Consider the following 18,326-nt stretch of genomic DNA (forward strand, 5'->3'; position numbering starts at 1 on the left):
TGCATTACAGAGCCTGCAGGGGTGCCTGCCTGTGAGGAGCAATTGTTCCCTTGCCCTCTGCTTGGGCCTTCTGATCACGATTGGTTCTGATAACAGAATGCACTATGTGATTACACATGTCCACTTCACACAATAGATGGGATCTGGGTTCCTTTCCTTCCCCTTTATGTTAACCTGTCATTATTTTATTATACCTAAATTTGACAAATCTCTTCTCTTATATAGGTGCTTTAAATTGTCTTTAAACATCTTGATAAGGAAAATAACCTCTTGACCATCAAATTCAACATTTTTTTTAAAGAGAGAGAGAGAGAGAGAGAATTTTTTAATATTTATTTTTTAGTTTTTCAGCGGACACAATATCTTTGTTGGTATGTGGTGCTGAGGATTGAACACGGGCTGCACGCATGCCAGGCGAGCGCGCTACCGCTTGAGCCACATCCCCAGCTCAAATTTAACATTTTAAAGTCTAACATTTAAATAAATATATCCATACATATGATAGGTTAACACACAGATGTGAGCAATGGGAATGTGAGGTTAAGGAAATAATCCTTTAAACTCCGCCCACTGTGCTGATCTCCACATGCTTTCTTTTCAAAAGCAAGGTACCTGCAGCCCTGCCTGGCTGAAGTCAATAGGATAGGCTGCATTCCTCAGCAAACAAACTCTTATCTGAATGAGAAATGCCAGCCCGAAATAAGAATACAAGTTACCTTGAACCAGGGGGTGTGGGGGAGATAATTTCTGTGACTCTTACACAGATTCCAGAACTAGAGAGATAAGAACAATTTTCCCTAAACATAAAATCTGTAAGAACAAATCCCAATTAGAATGAATCAGCATGGGCCAAAGTGACCTAGAGTTGTCCTGGACATTTACCTTGTGCAGTGGAGACTTGGAAGTCTGATGTCATCTTGCTTTAAGTAAAGAATCAAGAGGTGGACTTGGGCTGGGCTCTCTGGAAACTTCCCTAGCATCCCCAATAAAACTGGAAGCACATCATCCTTCTCTTCTCTGAGAGGATTCACTGTCTCCCTTGAGAGTGTCCCTTTTTTTCCTTTTCTTATCTCTTCTAATAAACTCTTGCCTGCTACTCTGAGTGATATGTTTGGAATCTTTCTGGCATGATCAGAAGAACTGGTGAGAGAAGACTGCTGTGTCTGCCTCAGCTCCACAATGGACCCTTACCCTGTAACACATATTCATATGAACACATAGAAATATATTTACCTACTACAGGGCAATACTTGGCACTGAAAGTATCTGTTGAATAACTGAGCTGATAAACAGAAGAGTTCTTATAAAAAGATGGATAAGTATGAACAAAATATTTCCTAATGACTTATCACAGGTGGTCTCTCAAATATTAAGACAATATGCTAACTACTAACTCAGACACCAAAGGGTCTGCTTTCCCTTAAACTAAAGTCATTTTGCCTTACTGAAAAGGAGCCATATGATCTTCAGAAGCTCAAATCTTAGGCTTTCTGACTTGTTTCATTTTCATTTCAGTTTAAAATTTTCCAGAACATAGATATATCTCCCCTGACTCTACAGATCAATACAAACAACCTGCATATCAAGGATCCTGATGCCAATAAGTAACTGCAATAAAACAAGTGTCCTGAGACTGCTCTAAGTCATCGAGGCACTAAAAGAACATTAATCCTACCTAAATCAATCTTGGTATCTCTTTGCCTAAAGAATCCTCTAAAGATTTTAGATCAATGAAAACAACAGACAACTTCAAAAGAAAATACAGTAAAAGGTACATGCTAAAAGAATCAGTATTTTCAAATATCTATACTGGAAAGGTTTAAAAAGCAAGTTGGAATATGTTACTAATGCACAAATATGAAATGGTAATGCGTCTGGAACACTGATCATCATTTACTTTAAAAGTAACGCTATTCCAGTTTAGGCTAGAGATTCTCCAAATGATTCCCAATTTACTCCTGGCTCATGGTTAAAAACAACAGTCATCATTTATTGACTTTTTAACTATGGGCTGGATACTGAACTAAATAGATAAGTGATTTCACTTAATGAAATCAAATAGCTACCCTCCCTCCTTTCCTCATTCTTTTCTTTTTTTTTCCTATTAAAATTGTCCTCTGTTGGGACTTTGTGGACTGGCAAATTTATATGGATGTGCTAAGCAGAATAATGACCCTCCAAAGATGTCTACATCCTAACCTCTGGGATTTGTGAATATATTATCTATAAGGCAAAGGGGAATTATGTTACAGATGGAATTAAGGCTCTTAGTTAGCTGACCTTAAGATAGGGAGTGCTATGGTATAGATGTGGTTTGACCCTATCGAAACTCATGTTGAAGCTTGTCACCAAAGTAAAAAGTGGTGGGACCTTCACGAGGTGGTCTTGTGGAGTGGGTTAGGTAGCACGGGAGTGGATTAGTTCCCACATGCAGGTTGTTGTCAAAGAGCAACCCTGCTTTCTCCCAGCTTTCTCTTGCTTTCCTTCTCACCTTGTGACCTCTGTCTCTTGAACTTGCTCCCACCAGGTGAGGTTATTAACCATGAAATCCTCATCAGAAGCCAATGTCAGGGCCATGCTCTTGAATCTCCAGAACTTTGAGCTAAATAAACCTTTTTTTAAAAAAAAAAATAAAGAACCTAATCTCGGGTATTTTGTTATAGCAACTCTAAACAGACTAAAAGTTTCCTGAATTTTTCAAGTGGGTCCAGTGTAATTACCAGGGTCCCTAAAAATGTGAAGGAAGACAGAATGAAGACACAATGACAAAAGCAAAGTCAGAGAGAATGTGTGACACTGGCTTTAAAGATAGAGGAAGGTGCCATGAGCCAAGGAATGTAATAGTCTTTAGAAGCTAGAAAAGGCAAAGACATAGATTCTCACCCAGAGCCTTCAGAAAGGAAAATGGCTCAGTGAGACCTACGTTGGATTCTAGCCTCCAGAACTCTAAGATGATAAATTCTGTGTCTTTAAGCAATGAAATTCATGGTGATTTGTTATAGCAGCCATAGAAAACTCACATGTAATGTTAGGAGAATAAGAATGGGGCCGGAATGACTGGCTTTGGAATCCAAGCCCTGACACTTACCCTCTGAACTTGGATACGTTATATTTACCCTTTCTGTGCCTTAGTTCCCTGCTCTATAAAAAATGTAGGATAATGACCGTAACTTACTCATAGGATTAAATGAATTTCTAACTGCAAAGATCTGGGAACCTGGTAAGCACCACACAAATGTTATCTATCATAATCCTACAATAAATTCCATGGGGTACTATTGAATTATCTTTTCTGAAATTGAGTTTTGAGAGGAGCCTTCTGAAAGTATAATGATCCAATAAAATGACTGACTAATGCTGAAAGCCTGTTTCTACAGCTGGCTAGTAGTAGAGAGCTCTCTGTGGGGTCAGATGCGAAGGTAGCCAAATAACCATGGCTGGTAAGCAGCCTCTAGCCTCATCTCTGGTGATAACATATAAAAGGGCCAAATGGCATCATATGTTGACTTTTAGAGATGCATATGCACTGGCTTGCTTTTATTGCCTCTCAAACATAGATACACATTCTAATGGAGTTGAGGTTATTTGCTATTTAATCAGTTCTCAACTTTATTTATTTATTTATTTATTTATTTGTGGAATAAAGCTCAAACAACAAGGACAATTAGTTCAGGGGTATACTGCAGTACTTTGCTGGGCACCCTGCCTAAACTCCTGCAGAAGATTATGATCATGAGCAATTAATTCTATAGAATCATGTTGTCCAACCTTCCAGAAACAAACTCCAGAAAAGCATTTGCACTTAGGAGGTTACTGATAATTGATGTTTACTGTTTCATTCAAAGCCCTCAATACTACTGTGCAAGAATTTATTTCAGAGTCAAATGCTCAAGAAGCATCCCTTTATCTAAGGAATTGATACGTCTCTGACAATCAAAATCATGTGACTTATTATATATTTCTCCCTTCTACTCTGCCCAGTAGTCTGAAAGCCCAATTCGCTGAGTCATTTGTCAAGATGCGGAGTTCAGTGAGGGCTGCAAATGTGAGCCCACTATTTTTTTCTGAACTTGAATGCCTACGCTAAATGATATTCTCTAGTTTCAGAACATTTCATTAGATTACAAGAGGTGGAACCTAATCAACGGATTCATCCTCTGATCTGGATTCACTGGGTAACTGTAAGCAGGTAGGGTGTAGCTTGAGGAAGTAGATCACAGTGAATATGATTTGGGGTCTTGTATTTTGTCCTTAGTGATCAGAGCTCCATCTGATTTCTGGGTTCTATGTGCTGGTTCTATGTGCTGAGCTGTTTCCCTCTGTCATACCCTCTGCCATGATCTCCCCTTGCGCCCTGAGCTATGGAGTCAGCTGACCATGGACTGAAGCTCTGAAACCATAAGCCAAAATAAACTTTTCCTCCTCTACATTGTTTTTTATCAGGTCTTTTGATCATAGCAATGAAAATGTTAACTAAAACAGTCTTCTTAGGGCACCTCAAATGCTTTAACAATAAATTCCAAAGGCAAAGAGATATCTTAACGCCCACAGGCTCCTTCCAAATGTAATTTTTGCTAAAAAATTGTACTTGGGCTCCACTCATGTGGCAGCACTGTGGAGAAGGCACGCTTTACCCCGTGCCCTGTTCATTAATCTAGCATTGACCAGGGCAATCTTGAGCAAGCCACTCAGTCTCTCTAACCTTTGTCATTTACCTGCACCCTCATGGAGTTCTAATGTGTCTGTGGCATAGCCCTAGAATATAGGAGTTGCTTAGTCAATGGTGTTTGCTCTCACTTTGATTATTGCAACTGTTGTTAGCACTACTTGATGGGTTGATCACTAATGTTTACAACTAGCTTCCACAGTCAGCTGGTTTATTCCACTGAGAACAAAGTCAGAGGATAGAAAGGCAACCAAAGGGAGGTTATGGAGAATTTTCCACTGCCGTCTTTCCAGCAATTTTTCTCCTTGATGACCTCAGCACCAAGATTTCTGTGGTTAGTATGTCCCTAAGGGTTAACAGCTATGCTATTTTGTTATTAAAGACTTTGTTATTCCTTTATCTTTTTTATTATCACAGGATAGAAGGGAAGAAAGAGTATGTAAGCCAACTTCATGTCATGTGGTGTTTATGTCATGCCCATTTTGTATATGGCACACGATACATGAATTAAAAGGTGTAATATATGAATTAAATATCTTGGGATCAGGCATTATTCTTTTTTAAAAAAATTTGTTGGCATTATTCTTTTAAATTTTTTTAAGTTGTTAATGAACCATTATTTTTATTTATTTATATGTGGTGCTGAGGATTGAACCCAGAGCCTGACACACGCTAGGCAAGCGCTCTACCACTGAGCTACAACCCCAGCCCAGATATTATTCTTAATTAACAGAATTTAATCACCATAAAATCTTTGATAGAGAAGATGGTTTATCAGTTAGCAGAACTGAGGCCAACAATGAATCAACAAGTCAAGGGAAAATTAAAGTTGAACAAGGAGACCACAATGGAGTGTACTTTTCACTTTCCATTTGTATGTCTGGGCTTTAGAGAGAGATTCACTGTGAAGAGAGGACCTGCCTCTGGAGCCCTGGCTCTGTCCTTCAACAGCAGCAACAATGCCAACTCTGCTTTACCGCTTTTCTATTGTGTCAGGTGTTACACATTCCCTAGGTGTCATTCAACTCCAGGTACATAGTTCCTGCCTAGGTAGGAGATCTCAATCTACTAGAAGATTCAGGTAGAAGTCTAAAAGCATGTGAGCAGACTTCATTTCAGAAGACCATTTTATAATGTCTATTTCATATGTGCGCAGGATACATGAGTTAAAATATTTTGTGCATAATCACGCTTTGCAAAGAAATGGGGCCATGCTGAGCTATATGTGGCACATATTTTCATTACAGATTTTGAAAAGATAGAAACTTTATATATAGATATATAATATAATGTTATGGTTTGGATGTGAGGTATCCCCCAAAAGCTCAAATGTGAGACAGTGCAAGAAGGTACAAAGGAAAAATGATTAGTTTGTGAGAGCCTTAACCCAATCAGTGATTTAACCCCTGATAGGGATTAACTGAATGGTAGGGTGTGGATAGAGAAGGTGGGAATTGGGGCAGGGCTTTGGGTATATATTTGTATTCAGTGAGTGGATGCTCTCTCTGCTTCCAGATCATCATGTGAGCTGCTTCTCTCCACCACACTCTCCTGCCATGATGTTCAGCCTCACCCTGAGCCCTGAGGAATGGAACCGGCCTTCTGTGGACTAAGACCTCTGAAATTGTGAACCCTCAAATAAACCTCTCCTCCTTGATGGTTGTTCTGGTTGGGTCCTTTAGTCACAGTGGCGAAAAAGCTGACTAAATATATATATCCACACACACACAAACACGCATCGTCTCTCACTTGGATGACTACAGTAGCCTCCTAATTGGTCCTTGCTTCTACCCTTGTTCCTACAATTTGTTCCTAACAGAGCCATCAGAATAACTTAACTAACTTTGAAAAGCCAAAGTCCTTACTCAGGTCTCTTACCTCTCCAACTCCCCCTATTGCACTTCTCCTCATCATTTCTGCTCCAGCCACATGGCCTCCTTTATGTCCCTCAAATACCCAGACAGGCTCCACACTCAGATCTTTGTTCTGGTCTTCCCCCTACCTGGAGTTCTCTCCCTCCCCTTGAGACCTCCTGCAAGTCCAGTCACACCTTCTCCATGAAGCCTAACCTGAAGAATACAAACCCTGTCTTTAAATATGCAACTTGCACCCTCATCCTCAGGCTGTTATTACCCATTTCTTTTTAATTTTTTTTTTTTGTAGTTGTAAATGGACAGAATGCTTTTATTTATTTTTATGTGGTGCTCAGGATTGAACCCAGTGCCTCACACATGCTAGGCAAGCGCTCTGCCACTGAGCTATAGCTCCGACCCTACCCATTTCTTCTACACTAGTTATCCACAGCCTAAATCACCTATGCGCTGGATTTCAAATGGACTTTTTAAGAACACTGGCCTTGTCGCTATTGACTTGGACATCTGGATAGTTCTTCATGGTGAGGGCTTCTCTGTGCATTATAGGATGTTTGGCAGCATCCCTGGCCAGTAGCAATTTCCACATTAGAGTTATGACAACCAAATATGTTCTTAGACATTGACAGATCACCCCTGGATGACAACCATTGGTTTGTAATTTATGGCCAGTCATCCCCAACTAAAACATAAGCTTGAAGAAGGCAGGGGTCTTTGTCTATTTATTTACTCTTGATTCCCAACACCCAGAACAATAACTGACATGCAGCATGTGAATTAGTGAATATGTATTTACACATAAGCATGTACTATATAGCACAAATTTCAGATTCTTCTATTAGGAAGTAGTCAGTATTCAATTTTACCTCACTTTTATAGTTATATAAAAATAAGTAAAATAATAGTAATGATATAAATAAGGAAAGTACAGGGAGGAAAGTTTTTCTAGCTGTATCTAGCACATATTTTTTAAAAGGCAATTCAAAAGTGATCTATTTGTTGAAAGAATATACGGCATATCTAATATAAAAAATGACATGAATCTCTTTCATATTTTCCTTTTTTCTGTTTACCAGCAGCAGAAAACCTTTTTTTTTTATGGGTATTGACCTTAGAAAGTAATTGCCTCAAGGGTGTTTCTGCTAATGTCATTTTAAGAATGAAGGGCTGGGGATGTGGCTCAAGTGGTAGCGCGCTCGCCTGGCATGCGTGCGGCCCGGGTTCGATCCTCAGCACCACATACAAACAAAGATGTTGTGTCCGCCGAGAACTAAAAAATAAATATTAAAAAAAAATTCTCTCTCTCTCTCTCTCTCTCTCTCCTCTCTCACTCTCTCTTTAAAAAAAAAAAAAAAGAATGAAGAGCGGTGATACTTTAGCAGGGCAACATTCACCGGCAAGAAGGTGAAGAGGAATAAATTAATGCTTAAATGGACATGTCTATCACAGTCTTCACAGAGTTTAATATATCAAAGAGAGTGGAGTTTAATTTATCACAGAGAGTAGATTATCCTGCTTGAAGAGTGCCATGTGACAAAAGACACTAGAACATTGGTTCTCAAGGTGGTAGGGAGAGGTATGATTTTGAGCCCATAACAAGGTGGTAGGGAAAGGTACGATTTTGGTACCACCACTAACAGAGGAAATTTGCAATATCTCGACAAATTTTTGATTCTCACAACTAAAAGAGAAAGGGACACTACAAGTATCTAGTGGGCAGAAACTAAGGATGGTACTAATTATCTTAAAATGCACAGAGCAGTTGCCCCACAACAAAGTTATTCAGATCCAACTGTCAATTGTGCTGAAGTTGAGAAATCCTGCAGTAGAACAGAATGGTTCACAGTGTGAGATCTGGAGCCTCCCTATCTGAACTTAAATTCCTGCTCCATCACTACTTGTTCAGCAAGCCTGCTTCCCTTTTCCTCCTGGGCATAGAGGTAGATGGATTTTCCCAGCATTCCTGAGTCAGGAGTGAGCACATGACTGAGCTCTGGCTCCCGCAATGTGGATGAACGTGCTGCTGTATACTGCCTCTATTCCTGGCCCATAAAAACAGAAACTTAACTTTAAAAAATCACCTATCTTTATTTTCTCTTGTTTATAAGGAATCTAGGGGCTGGTAGAATTTTTAGACAGAAAGAATCCAAAGTACATGTATGAAGATTCGAATTGGGTGTCAACATATTTTATATACAAACAGAGATATGTAAAATTGTAGTATACATGTGTAATAAGAATTTATAATGTATTCCGCTGTCATGTTTTTAAATCAATTAAAAAAAGAATCTAGGCACCTGAATGACTACATGGAATGGGAACATTGTGCCCTCTTCCCAGAGGGAGGCCCACATTAGACAATGATATGAACAATAAATAAATTTCTACAGTGTTCAACCACTGCTATGCAGGATTAGTCATATATCCTGGGTGTGTGTGACTTATAACAGGTTGCTTAACTTCTCTGTGCCTCACTTTCTTCATCTGTAAAATGGTGATTAACAGTAATATCCACGGCCTTACAGGGTCATGTGAGGACTGTGAAGTTCTTAGAAGAGTGTCTGGCATATAGTAAGAGCCTTCTCAAATGTAGGCCCACCTTTGTTGATATCACATAAAATAACCAAATGGCATTATTGACTTATAGAAATGTCTACCACTGGTTTACTTTGATTGCTTCTCAAACACAGATATAGGTTCCAGTAGAATGGTAGACTATTTGTTTTTTAATGGATTCTCAATTTCAGACTTTTTTGTACAATAGAGCTTAAAAACAAAGATTTGCAATTAGATTTTTCTGTGTTGCCTTTATTACTTTTATCCTTAACCTATTCATTTACTCAACAAGTAATGAGTACCTACTGTATGCTAGGCATTGTGTTAGGTGTTGGAGATGAGAGTGTGAACAAAACTAGACACGTCCTGTGCCTCCACAGAATTCAGAATTTACCTAGAAAGACAGGCATTTCCCATTTAATACTCAAATAATCATAAACTGTCCAATTTGAAAAAATTTATGTTGGAAATATTCTTCTAAAAGTGTACAGAGTTAGGAGACCTGATCCTTGGAAAAATTGGCAGGGAGGAAGAGACCCTATGTGGGGGGAGGGGGCTTCCCAGGAAGACTCATTAGAGCTGAGTTCTGAAGGATCAAGTACAGCATGATCTTACCCATATGTAAAATCTAAAAATACTGATCTTATGGAAGTTGAGAGAAGAATAGCCATTACCAGAGACCAGGAAAGTAGTGGAGGAGGTAGAATGAGGAAAGGTAGGTCAACAGGTACTACATTAAGTTGGATAGGAAGAATAAGTTTTGGTGGTATTTGGCACAGTAGGGTGAATATAGTAAACAATAATCCATAGCATATGTCGTAATAGTTACAAGAGAGAATTTTGGAGGTATTTCCCACAAAGAAATGATATAAATTTGGGATGACTGATATATTGATTACTCTACTTTGATTGGTACCCATGTTCAAATTAATCAAAACATCACATTGTACCTCATAAGTATGTACAACTCCCCCCCCACCCAAATTATAAGTGCTGAAAAGTAAAAGGAATAAACTAGATGAAAGGGAGGAATATTCCAGGAGAGGAAACAGAATGTATAGATGTCCTGAAGCACAGTCTGGCCATAGGGCTGAGAGAGGGTGCGTGTCTGGACCACAGTAGTGCAGGATGGAAGGCCATAAAGGCAAGTGAGTCTAGGGGGAAGACAGCCACATGGCAAGGCCACAAAGCCTTGTAAGCCATAGCAACAATTCTGATGTTTATCCTAAGTTTTTAAGATAGGATTGGATTGGGGCTGAGGATATAACTCAGTTGGTAGAGCGCTTGCCTTGCACGCACAAGGTCCTGGGTTCAATCTCCAACACCATGAAGAAAAAAATATACAGGATTAGACTGACATGATTAGATAGATATTTTGAAAACACTCAGTATTCCCACAAGAGAATGGATGGGAGATGGGAAAGTCCAGAAATGGTGAGATCTGTGAATATCTCAGTTTCAAAAGTAAGATAATGGTGGCAAAGGTGGGGGAAAGTTGTTGGAGTAAAGATTCATTTAAGATGTAAAGCCTTCAGCCCTGGAAGATGCACAAGATGTGGGAAGCAGCACTGGGGGGGGGTTTTGCCTAAAATAGCCTTCGGGCTCCAGTTTCAGCAAATGAATTAGTGCTATGTCCTGATACAGGGAATAATGGAGGTGGAGGTGGACTCCTCAGAGTTGGTTTGAGGTGAGTGTGCAGTCAGCTAACTTCACCTCATTTCTATTCTCTACTCACATGATTCTTGTATTTTCATTTTAATGTACTCGTTTTTTTTTTTTAACTTAGCAAACATTATTGTACATCTGTTATGGAATTTAAAAATGGTGGGACAGACACAATCTTTCAAGGAGTCTTAGAGAAGGTAATTAAAATAGATGGTACTATTAATTAAGGAAAAATTTTTAAATATTGCCAAGACATAAGAGTGCATTTTACTCAAGAGTTAGAGATGGAGACCAGGAGTTAGGGAAGGTTTTCTGGAAGAAATATCTCTGATGAATCTGGGAAGAAGGGAGTCTAAGGGAAAAGTTATTTCATGTAGAAGGAAAAGCTAGGATAGGAAGGAGACAAAAGAGCCCAGGGTGAGTTAAGGAGGTCAAAGAGCTCAGTATGGCCAAAGTATACAGCAGGGGGAATGGAAGCAGGAGTTAGTGACCAACTTAGGAGTCTGAGTTTTATGCCGAGAGCAAGTATTTTAAGGTACTTATCCATTTTGATAATTATTTATTAAAATTTAATATTTTAAGGTACTTATCCATTTTGATAATTATTTATTAAAATTTAATATTTTAAGGTACTTATCCATTTTGATAATTATTTATTAAAATTTAAAATTTCTCTATTCATGGCCCCCGGTACATGTATAAACACTTTAATTTCTATCATTTTCTTTTACTCCAAAACAAATACAATATCATTCTGCAAAACCAAGAAGTCACATGAGAGTTTGGACTGCATTTGCAAAGCCAGGATATCATGTCACAACTCCCAGAGCTCATTAAGCAGCTACTTCTGATTAAATTAAACCCATTAATAACATCCTCAATGCATCTTTAGGGAATATTTTTTTTTCTGATTATACCAATGACTGTTTACAACTTGATAGTCAACATTCTTCAAGTCTTACTTTTTTACTACAATCAAAAGGATGTCACCCATGTGGTATAAAAATTTTCAAACAGAAAGAAATTCCCACCCCTTGGAACATTCTGGACACTTTATTTTTCACCTCTCATTTCCATGATAGAACTGCCTCTGTTCTCTTGGTCCCAAGAGGCCTGGTTTTTAGATTTGCCTTATTTCACCTATCCCTATGGACGTATGTGTTAAACAAAAACATAAACAAAAACAAAAACAAGGCCTCTCAAATGTGAGATGGTTGAATACCTCTATCCATAACTCCCTTCTTGGTTCTCCTGTCTTGAGAACTCATTTCCACTGATCTCTTTCCTTTTTCCAACAATAATGCTAGGTCCTCCTCATACCTTATAACTCCATTCACAGAAGACTATGAGTGATTCCTCAGTATCACCTTTTTTATCCTTTGTTCTTTTATATATTGTTCTGTCTTCTTAGGTAACCTGCCCCTGCTCCCTCTACCTACCTGGGCAAGTCTTATCCTTCTAGACCCTCATCAAGCACTTTCTTCTCCAATCTCTTTCCAAATCTGGACCACTGAGCACTTCTACTTTTAGGTCACACCCATCATTCTATTTTAAATAGTTTGTATCAGCCTATTGGGGTAAAGACTGTATTATTTGTCTTTATATCCTCCATATCCAGGCAATGCCTGGTAAGAGGTAGATACTAAATTGGTGACTGTTCAACTATTCAATTATTCAGTGAATCAATACCCAAGTGTATTTTTTTTAAAAAAGCCTCTCAAATGTGAGATGGTTGAATATCTCTATCCATAACCCTATCATCTCTCATTTGTTAGATATTTTAGAAATACTTGTAAAAATATGATTCTCAGTTCTAAGTCTCTAGAAATCCTAATGGGATCCCAAATGCTTCCAATTTTGAGATCCATGCTGAGAAGTGTTGTTCTAAAGCAAGAACATCAGGAATATAACCAGCATGAAGTGGTGATAGTGTGGGAGAATTTCATCTTTCATTTTATTATATTCCATTGAAATAAAACAAAATCCTGGTACAACATACACACCACTGATTCCTCTATACACATATCCATCCACCCATCTATCAGTCGTTCCATTCCTCCCTCCCTCCCTCCATCCATCCTTCCATCTACCCAACCAACCATTGCCCCACCTATACATGTAACCATTTACCCATCATCAAAAATGTTGAGACCCCCTTGCACTGTGCTAGTCACCCTTCCAGGCAGGTGACAAGCAAAGGGAAAATCTGCATGTAAAACAGACTCCACATTAGAAGGATTTAAAAAGCAATTGTTTTAAAAAGACTTCCAAGATAAACAACATCAATGCAGCAAGGATCTAAATTAGGAGTGGGAACATGCCAGGTTTCATTGCTCTTTTTCTCTTAAGAAAACACCCAGAGGTCCTGATCTCTGAATTAACATTAAATACCTCTCAGTTCCCATTTTCCATGGAGATTTTAACTAGGGTTGTGAGTTTCACGTTTTAAATGTTCACACAATGTGAACCAGGGGGATGCAAGGTTTGGCTATTTTAGAAGTTTTCTGAGTTGCTTCCTTTGCATTAGATTGATTTTCCTGAGCATTGTACATTTTGATGCAGAACAGAAGGCCAGGAATTCCTGAGTCTGGCTGAAGATGAGGCAGGGCTGACCTGATTTATGTCCCTTTGGGGAGACTATTTTTCCCTAGTTGTTTATAGTCTTTGGCATGTTTTTCTCTCCCAACACCTACCCTGCCTTCCAGCAAACATTTCTTGTCATCTCAGAAACTTTAGAGTAAATTCTCTATTACTTTTGCAATTCTTTACAGCCACCTCAGTTACTTAGCCAACTTTTTTTTTTTCTTCCCACATGTCAAAAGTGACAAATTGCTGTTCTGAGACAGTCTGATAGATGAGTCAGCAAGTGGGCTGAGAGGTGATGTGGCTTTTCCTGGGACAGTTTGATGATCTGCTGAAGGAAGGGGAACTGAGAAGCAAACTGAGATGAAAACCAACCAACAACAAAACAAAAAATCCTCTAAGGAGCCATAGGTACCAGTTCCCTTGCCTGCAAGCAAGCAGGTGAGCCTGTGGGACCCTCTGAGCACTGGAAACTGGCAGAGCCATAAGACAGATGGAGCCTGGGTCTCCTGATCACCAAGGAGAAGACCAAACCTACAAAGAGCATTGTGACATTTTAAGTCACTGAGATGTGGGGATTTCTGTGATAGCCATCAGCTTCCCCTGGCTGATATAAAAGAGAGATAAATGTGACATTTTTTTTAGGGGAGACTGGACACTATGCTGCTCCTTCTACCAAGGTAGGCTCTGCCACAGCTGCACCTCCTTAGTAATTTGGGGGTTTTAACACAAAACACTCACTGATGGATCCTTTGCTGGCTGAAAGGGGCAGTGTAGCAGTCGTTCTCCTCCAGGTCTGGCAGTGTCTCCTTGTCCAGCCTCATTGGCTTCTTAGGTAACCATCTCCGAAACCTGCTTATTTGTTTATCGATCCTGTGGTACATGGAAGGCAAGACCAAAGGGTACAGCATGTTAGTCAGCATCAGCCTGAAACACAGGAGCCATCATGGTGACACACACACACACACACACACACACACACACACTCCTGGCACTCACTGCACTCATGGCAGCCCTACTTCAGAGACGGGGCAGAGGAGAGCTGGAAGCCCAGTGTGGTTTCCATTTCACAGAATGGCCTCCATTTTATCACCTTTGAAATAGCAGCCATGAGCTCTATGTCCACCCACAGGCCAATAAATGTTCAAGTGGCCATAAAAAGGATGGAAGGCTCTGGAAAGGAAGCCAATCGTCCCTAAGTAAATCAGCAGAGACCTGAACTTCATATATTTTGTAGGTGCTAGAGATTTGTTATATGTTTGGAAAACCTCTGATGTCAGAGAAGAGCTCTAGCTATCAACTTTCTCTGGGGGACAGGTGATGGACAGCACATCCCAGTGGATTGAGTTGTGGACACAGAGTCTGGTGCTGTGGTTTGCTTCCTGCCTCTCCCACCATCTCTGTGAGGCCTCTCAGCACATAGCACACCTGTCAGTCAGCTTTCATTTCCTTTTCTAGCTGATTTCAGGGTTCTCATGATCCTGGGGTATCATGACACAAGGTGTCTCTCTGACCAGTGCATACAATGGTGCCAAAGAAACAACAGTGTTGCAAACATGGTTTTTAAGCCACATTTTTCTCCCCAACTATGTCCCTATTCCCTTAGTCCTACTGAAGTCCACTGATAAACACTTCTGGCTTCCAAGCGGCCAGTCATTGTTCATGGTAAACCAATAGAAGGAACAAAAAACATGCCAGATTTTAAAACACCATTGCCTTCCCCTTCCCCCAGACTAAACAACATCGATATTAGGTACCAGTTTCACATTACTCATCACAAACGGGACCGCTGAGAGGAAGATCATCCAGTGTACATTATCTAGCCAGTGAATAAAGCCAGAACCAAAATGTAGATTTTGGACTTGATGTTAGGGATCACTACACAATTGATAATGAGGATATTTAAGGGATCTAGAGGAAACAAATTCCTCTGGAGAAGAAAATATTTCAATGACTCGATAAACTGAAAACATATACAGTTCAGTCATGTTTCTTTTTTTTTTTTTTCAAATTGAAAATGTTTCATGCTAACTTATCACATTCAGTGACTGCGTTGGCTAATTTTATGTGTATATTTGATTGGGCTAAGGGATGCCCAGATAGCTGGTAAAACTAAATTACTCTAGGTGTGTCTATGAACATGTTTCCAGAAGAGATTATCTTTTGAATTGGTAGACTTGATAGATTGAGAAGCTGGCCATCACCAGTGAAGACTGACGTTATCCAACATGTTGAGGGCCCAAATCGAACCAAAAGGCAAAAGGAAGGGCAATTTGCTCTCTACTTTAACTGGGATTCATTTTCTTCCGTCCTCCAACTTTGGTGCACAGAGAGCCTTCAGACTTGCACAGAAGGCAAATCTCATGGTATGAGATTTCCTAGGTCTTCTCTTTGCAGACCACAAGTCATGGGATTTCTTGGCCCGCATTAATCTTCATCCAATGGTGTAAATTCCCATCTGAGTCTGAAGGCCACAGAACCAGGAGTGCTGATGCCAGAGGGCAGGACAATGGATGTACAAGTTCCAGCGGACAGCACATTTGCTCTTCCTCCGTCTTTTGGTCCCATCCTGGATCTTGATGAACTGGATGGTGCCCACTTGCATCTGTGATGGTCAATTTCTTTACTCAGTCTATGGATTCTAATGCTAATTCCTCTGGAAACACCCTCACAGACACATCCCTAAATAATGTGGTACTAGCTATCAGGGCATTCCTTAACCCAGTCAAGCTGACACATAAAAATAATGGTAACTCCTCTGACCACCTCATTCATCCTCAGCATTAGTCCAGCCTCACTGTGACTCTAACTCTGCCTTACAATAGCGGTCCTTTCTTAGAACCCCTGAATGTCCCAACTGGAAAGAATCTCACAGCTGCCTTAGACCCTGAAAGGAATTCTTCCCATATCTTCTCCCCAACATACAAAGAAGTAAAGATTCTACCCAGGGTCATACAGCCAAAAAGTATAGTAGATTAAAAGGGTCCAAAGCTCCACCCCCACTCCCACAAAGGAAAAAAAATCTCCATCTCCTCCATCCTTCATCCTCTTTGTCCTACTCTGACCTTAATCATCTCTTTAAAGATACTTAAACTATAGCGAGATGATGGGCTTCAGAGTAGCAGCATGATGGAGTGATTGAGAACATCAACTCTGGGGCTGAAGTGCCTAGATTCAAATCCTGGCTCTGTGAATGAATGTGAGCAGTGCAACTTTGGGCAAGTCACCTCACTTTGCTGAGCCTCAACTTTTCCCATCAGCCAAATGGGCATGATTATGATACCCAGTTCAGAGAGCTGTGATGATGAGCTAATTAATGTATACCTAAAGTCTTCAGAACAGTATCTGGCTATGATGATCATGATTTTTCTTCTTTTTTTTTATTTTAAAAGTAAGGATTTGAGCAACTGGCTTGCCTCTTAACATTTCTTTTTGCTTTCAATTCCGTTAATTGTGCTTTGCCAGCCTCTATCGCCTGCCCAAGCTCAATGATTTAGTCCTTAAATGGACTCATAAATTAGACTTCCTACACTAAGCTGGTGGTCTTCCCCATAGTGCCTTGCCTTTTTTTCCCCATCTGATTTCCTTAAAACCGATTCAAGAAAGAGGACATTGGCCCAAAGGTTTTCTATAATAGAGCTTTACCTCCCACACATCTCCAGTATGTAGCACTAATCGGATTACATTTTGCAGAATCTGGGCTCTGCATGCAATGACTATGAATTCAACGCAGCTGGGTACAGTGCTCAGTGTGGATAAAAACAAATAAAGCTGTAAAAAAAAAATCAAGCATAAATACTCTATGGGAATGAAATGGCAGCTTTTAGCAGCCAGCTGTGGCACCACAATTTAAATGAAATGTGGAGATGGTGAAGAGAGAGTAGAACAGGGTAATGAAAATGATTAATTAATTGGAACATGAGGGTAACAGGAAATGAGAAAGGAGCAAAGGGAGACTGACTGGCATGGTAGAAGGCAGATGGGCTTTGCCATCAGGTACCTGAAACCTGCTTCTATTGCTTATTAGCAATGTCATTCACCTTTCTGAGCCTTGTTTTCCAGGGTTATAAAATAGGCTGACAGTAATAATAGTCATCATTATCATCACCATCTTACTGATCCTCCAGGATGGTTAAGGGGCTCATAAAAGATGGTGTGTGTGAAATGCTTTGGAGAAACTGTGAGGCAGATAGCAAGCATTACTAGTGATCTCTCGAGGACCACAGAGAATGAAGGGGAAAGTGATAGAAAGCAAAAGAACTGGATTTTTAAAAACATGATAGTGGAATAAAGATATGCAAAAGAACATCTTAAAAACAAAACTCCCAAATACTGGCTGGGCTTGCAGGGTGGTGCAGATGGTCTGGCCTTCACTGGGGAGCCTGAACAAAGGCAGTACAAAGCGTGGACCCTCCAGGTTTCATCCCCTTTGCCTGCTGATGCTCTGGGCTTTTCACAATGATGGAAACAAACACTCAAACATGTTCAGTAGTTAATTTCTTCTGGTTGGAGGGATTGCTCCCCAAAGATGCCCACACTCTAATCCCCAGAACTTGTGAATATGTTAGGTTTCATGGCACAAGGGACTTTGAAGATATAAACAAGGTTCCAGACTAAGGTAGAAAGAACATCCTGGATCCCTCAGATGAGCCCAGTTTAACCACATCAGTCCTTTCAAAGCAGAGACTATTCTCTTGTGGGAGGCAGGTTACATGTGGAGGAAGGAGAGGTCAGAGAATATCAAGGTATAAGAAGGGTTTGATATGCCATGGCTATCTTAGAAGATGAAAAGTTTCACAGCTTGAGAATGCAGGTAGTCTCTGGAAGCTAAGAATGTCTTTCAGGCAACAGCCAGCAAAGGAACAGACTTTAGTCCTATAATTGTGCAAACTAGAATTGTGTCAGCCACCTGAATAAGCCTGGAAGCAGATTCTCTTCCAAATAAGTTTCCAAATAAGAGCTCAGATTGCCTAATACCCTGGTGT

At 40.0% G+C, this 18,326-nt stretch overlaps 1 protein-coding gene across 1 annotated transcript in view; it reads right to left on the reverse strand.

Annotated features, from left to right (window-relative positions):
* The window catches only part of Ano4 (anoctamin 4), a 189,638-nt gene that overhangs the window by 98,714 nt on the left and 72,598 nt on the right, over positions 1–18,326 (reverse strand). The window contains exon 8 of the mRNA XM_026398251.2: positions 14,083–14,214. Coding sequence (XP_026254036.2) covers positions 14,083–14,214 — 132 coding nt within the window. The remainder of the gene's footprint in view (positions 1–14,082; positions 14,215–18,326) is intronic.

Source organism: Urocitellus parryii, chromosome 5 (assembly GCF_045843805.1).
Source record: "Urocitellus parryii isolate mUroPar1 chromosome 5, mUroPar1.hap1, whole genome shotgun sequence".
Taxonomy (NCBI): Eukaryota; Metazoa; Chordata; class Mammalia; order Rodentia; family Sciuridae; genus Urocitellus; species Urocitellus parryii.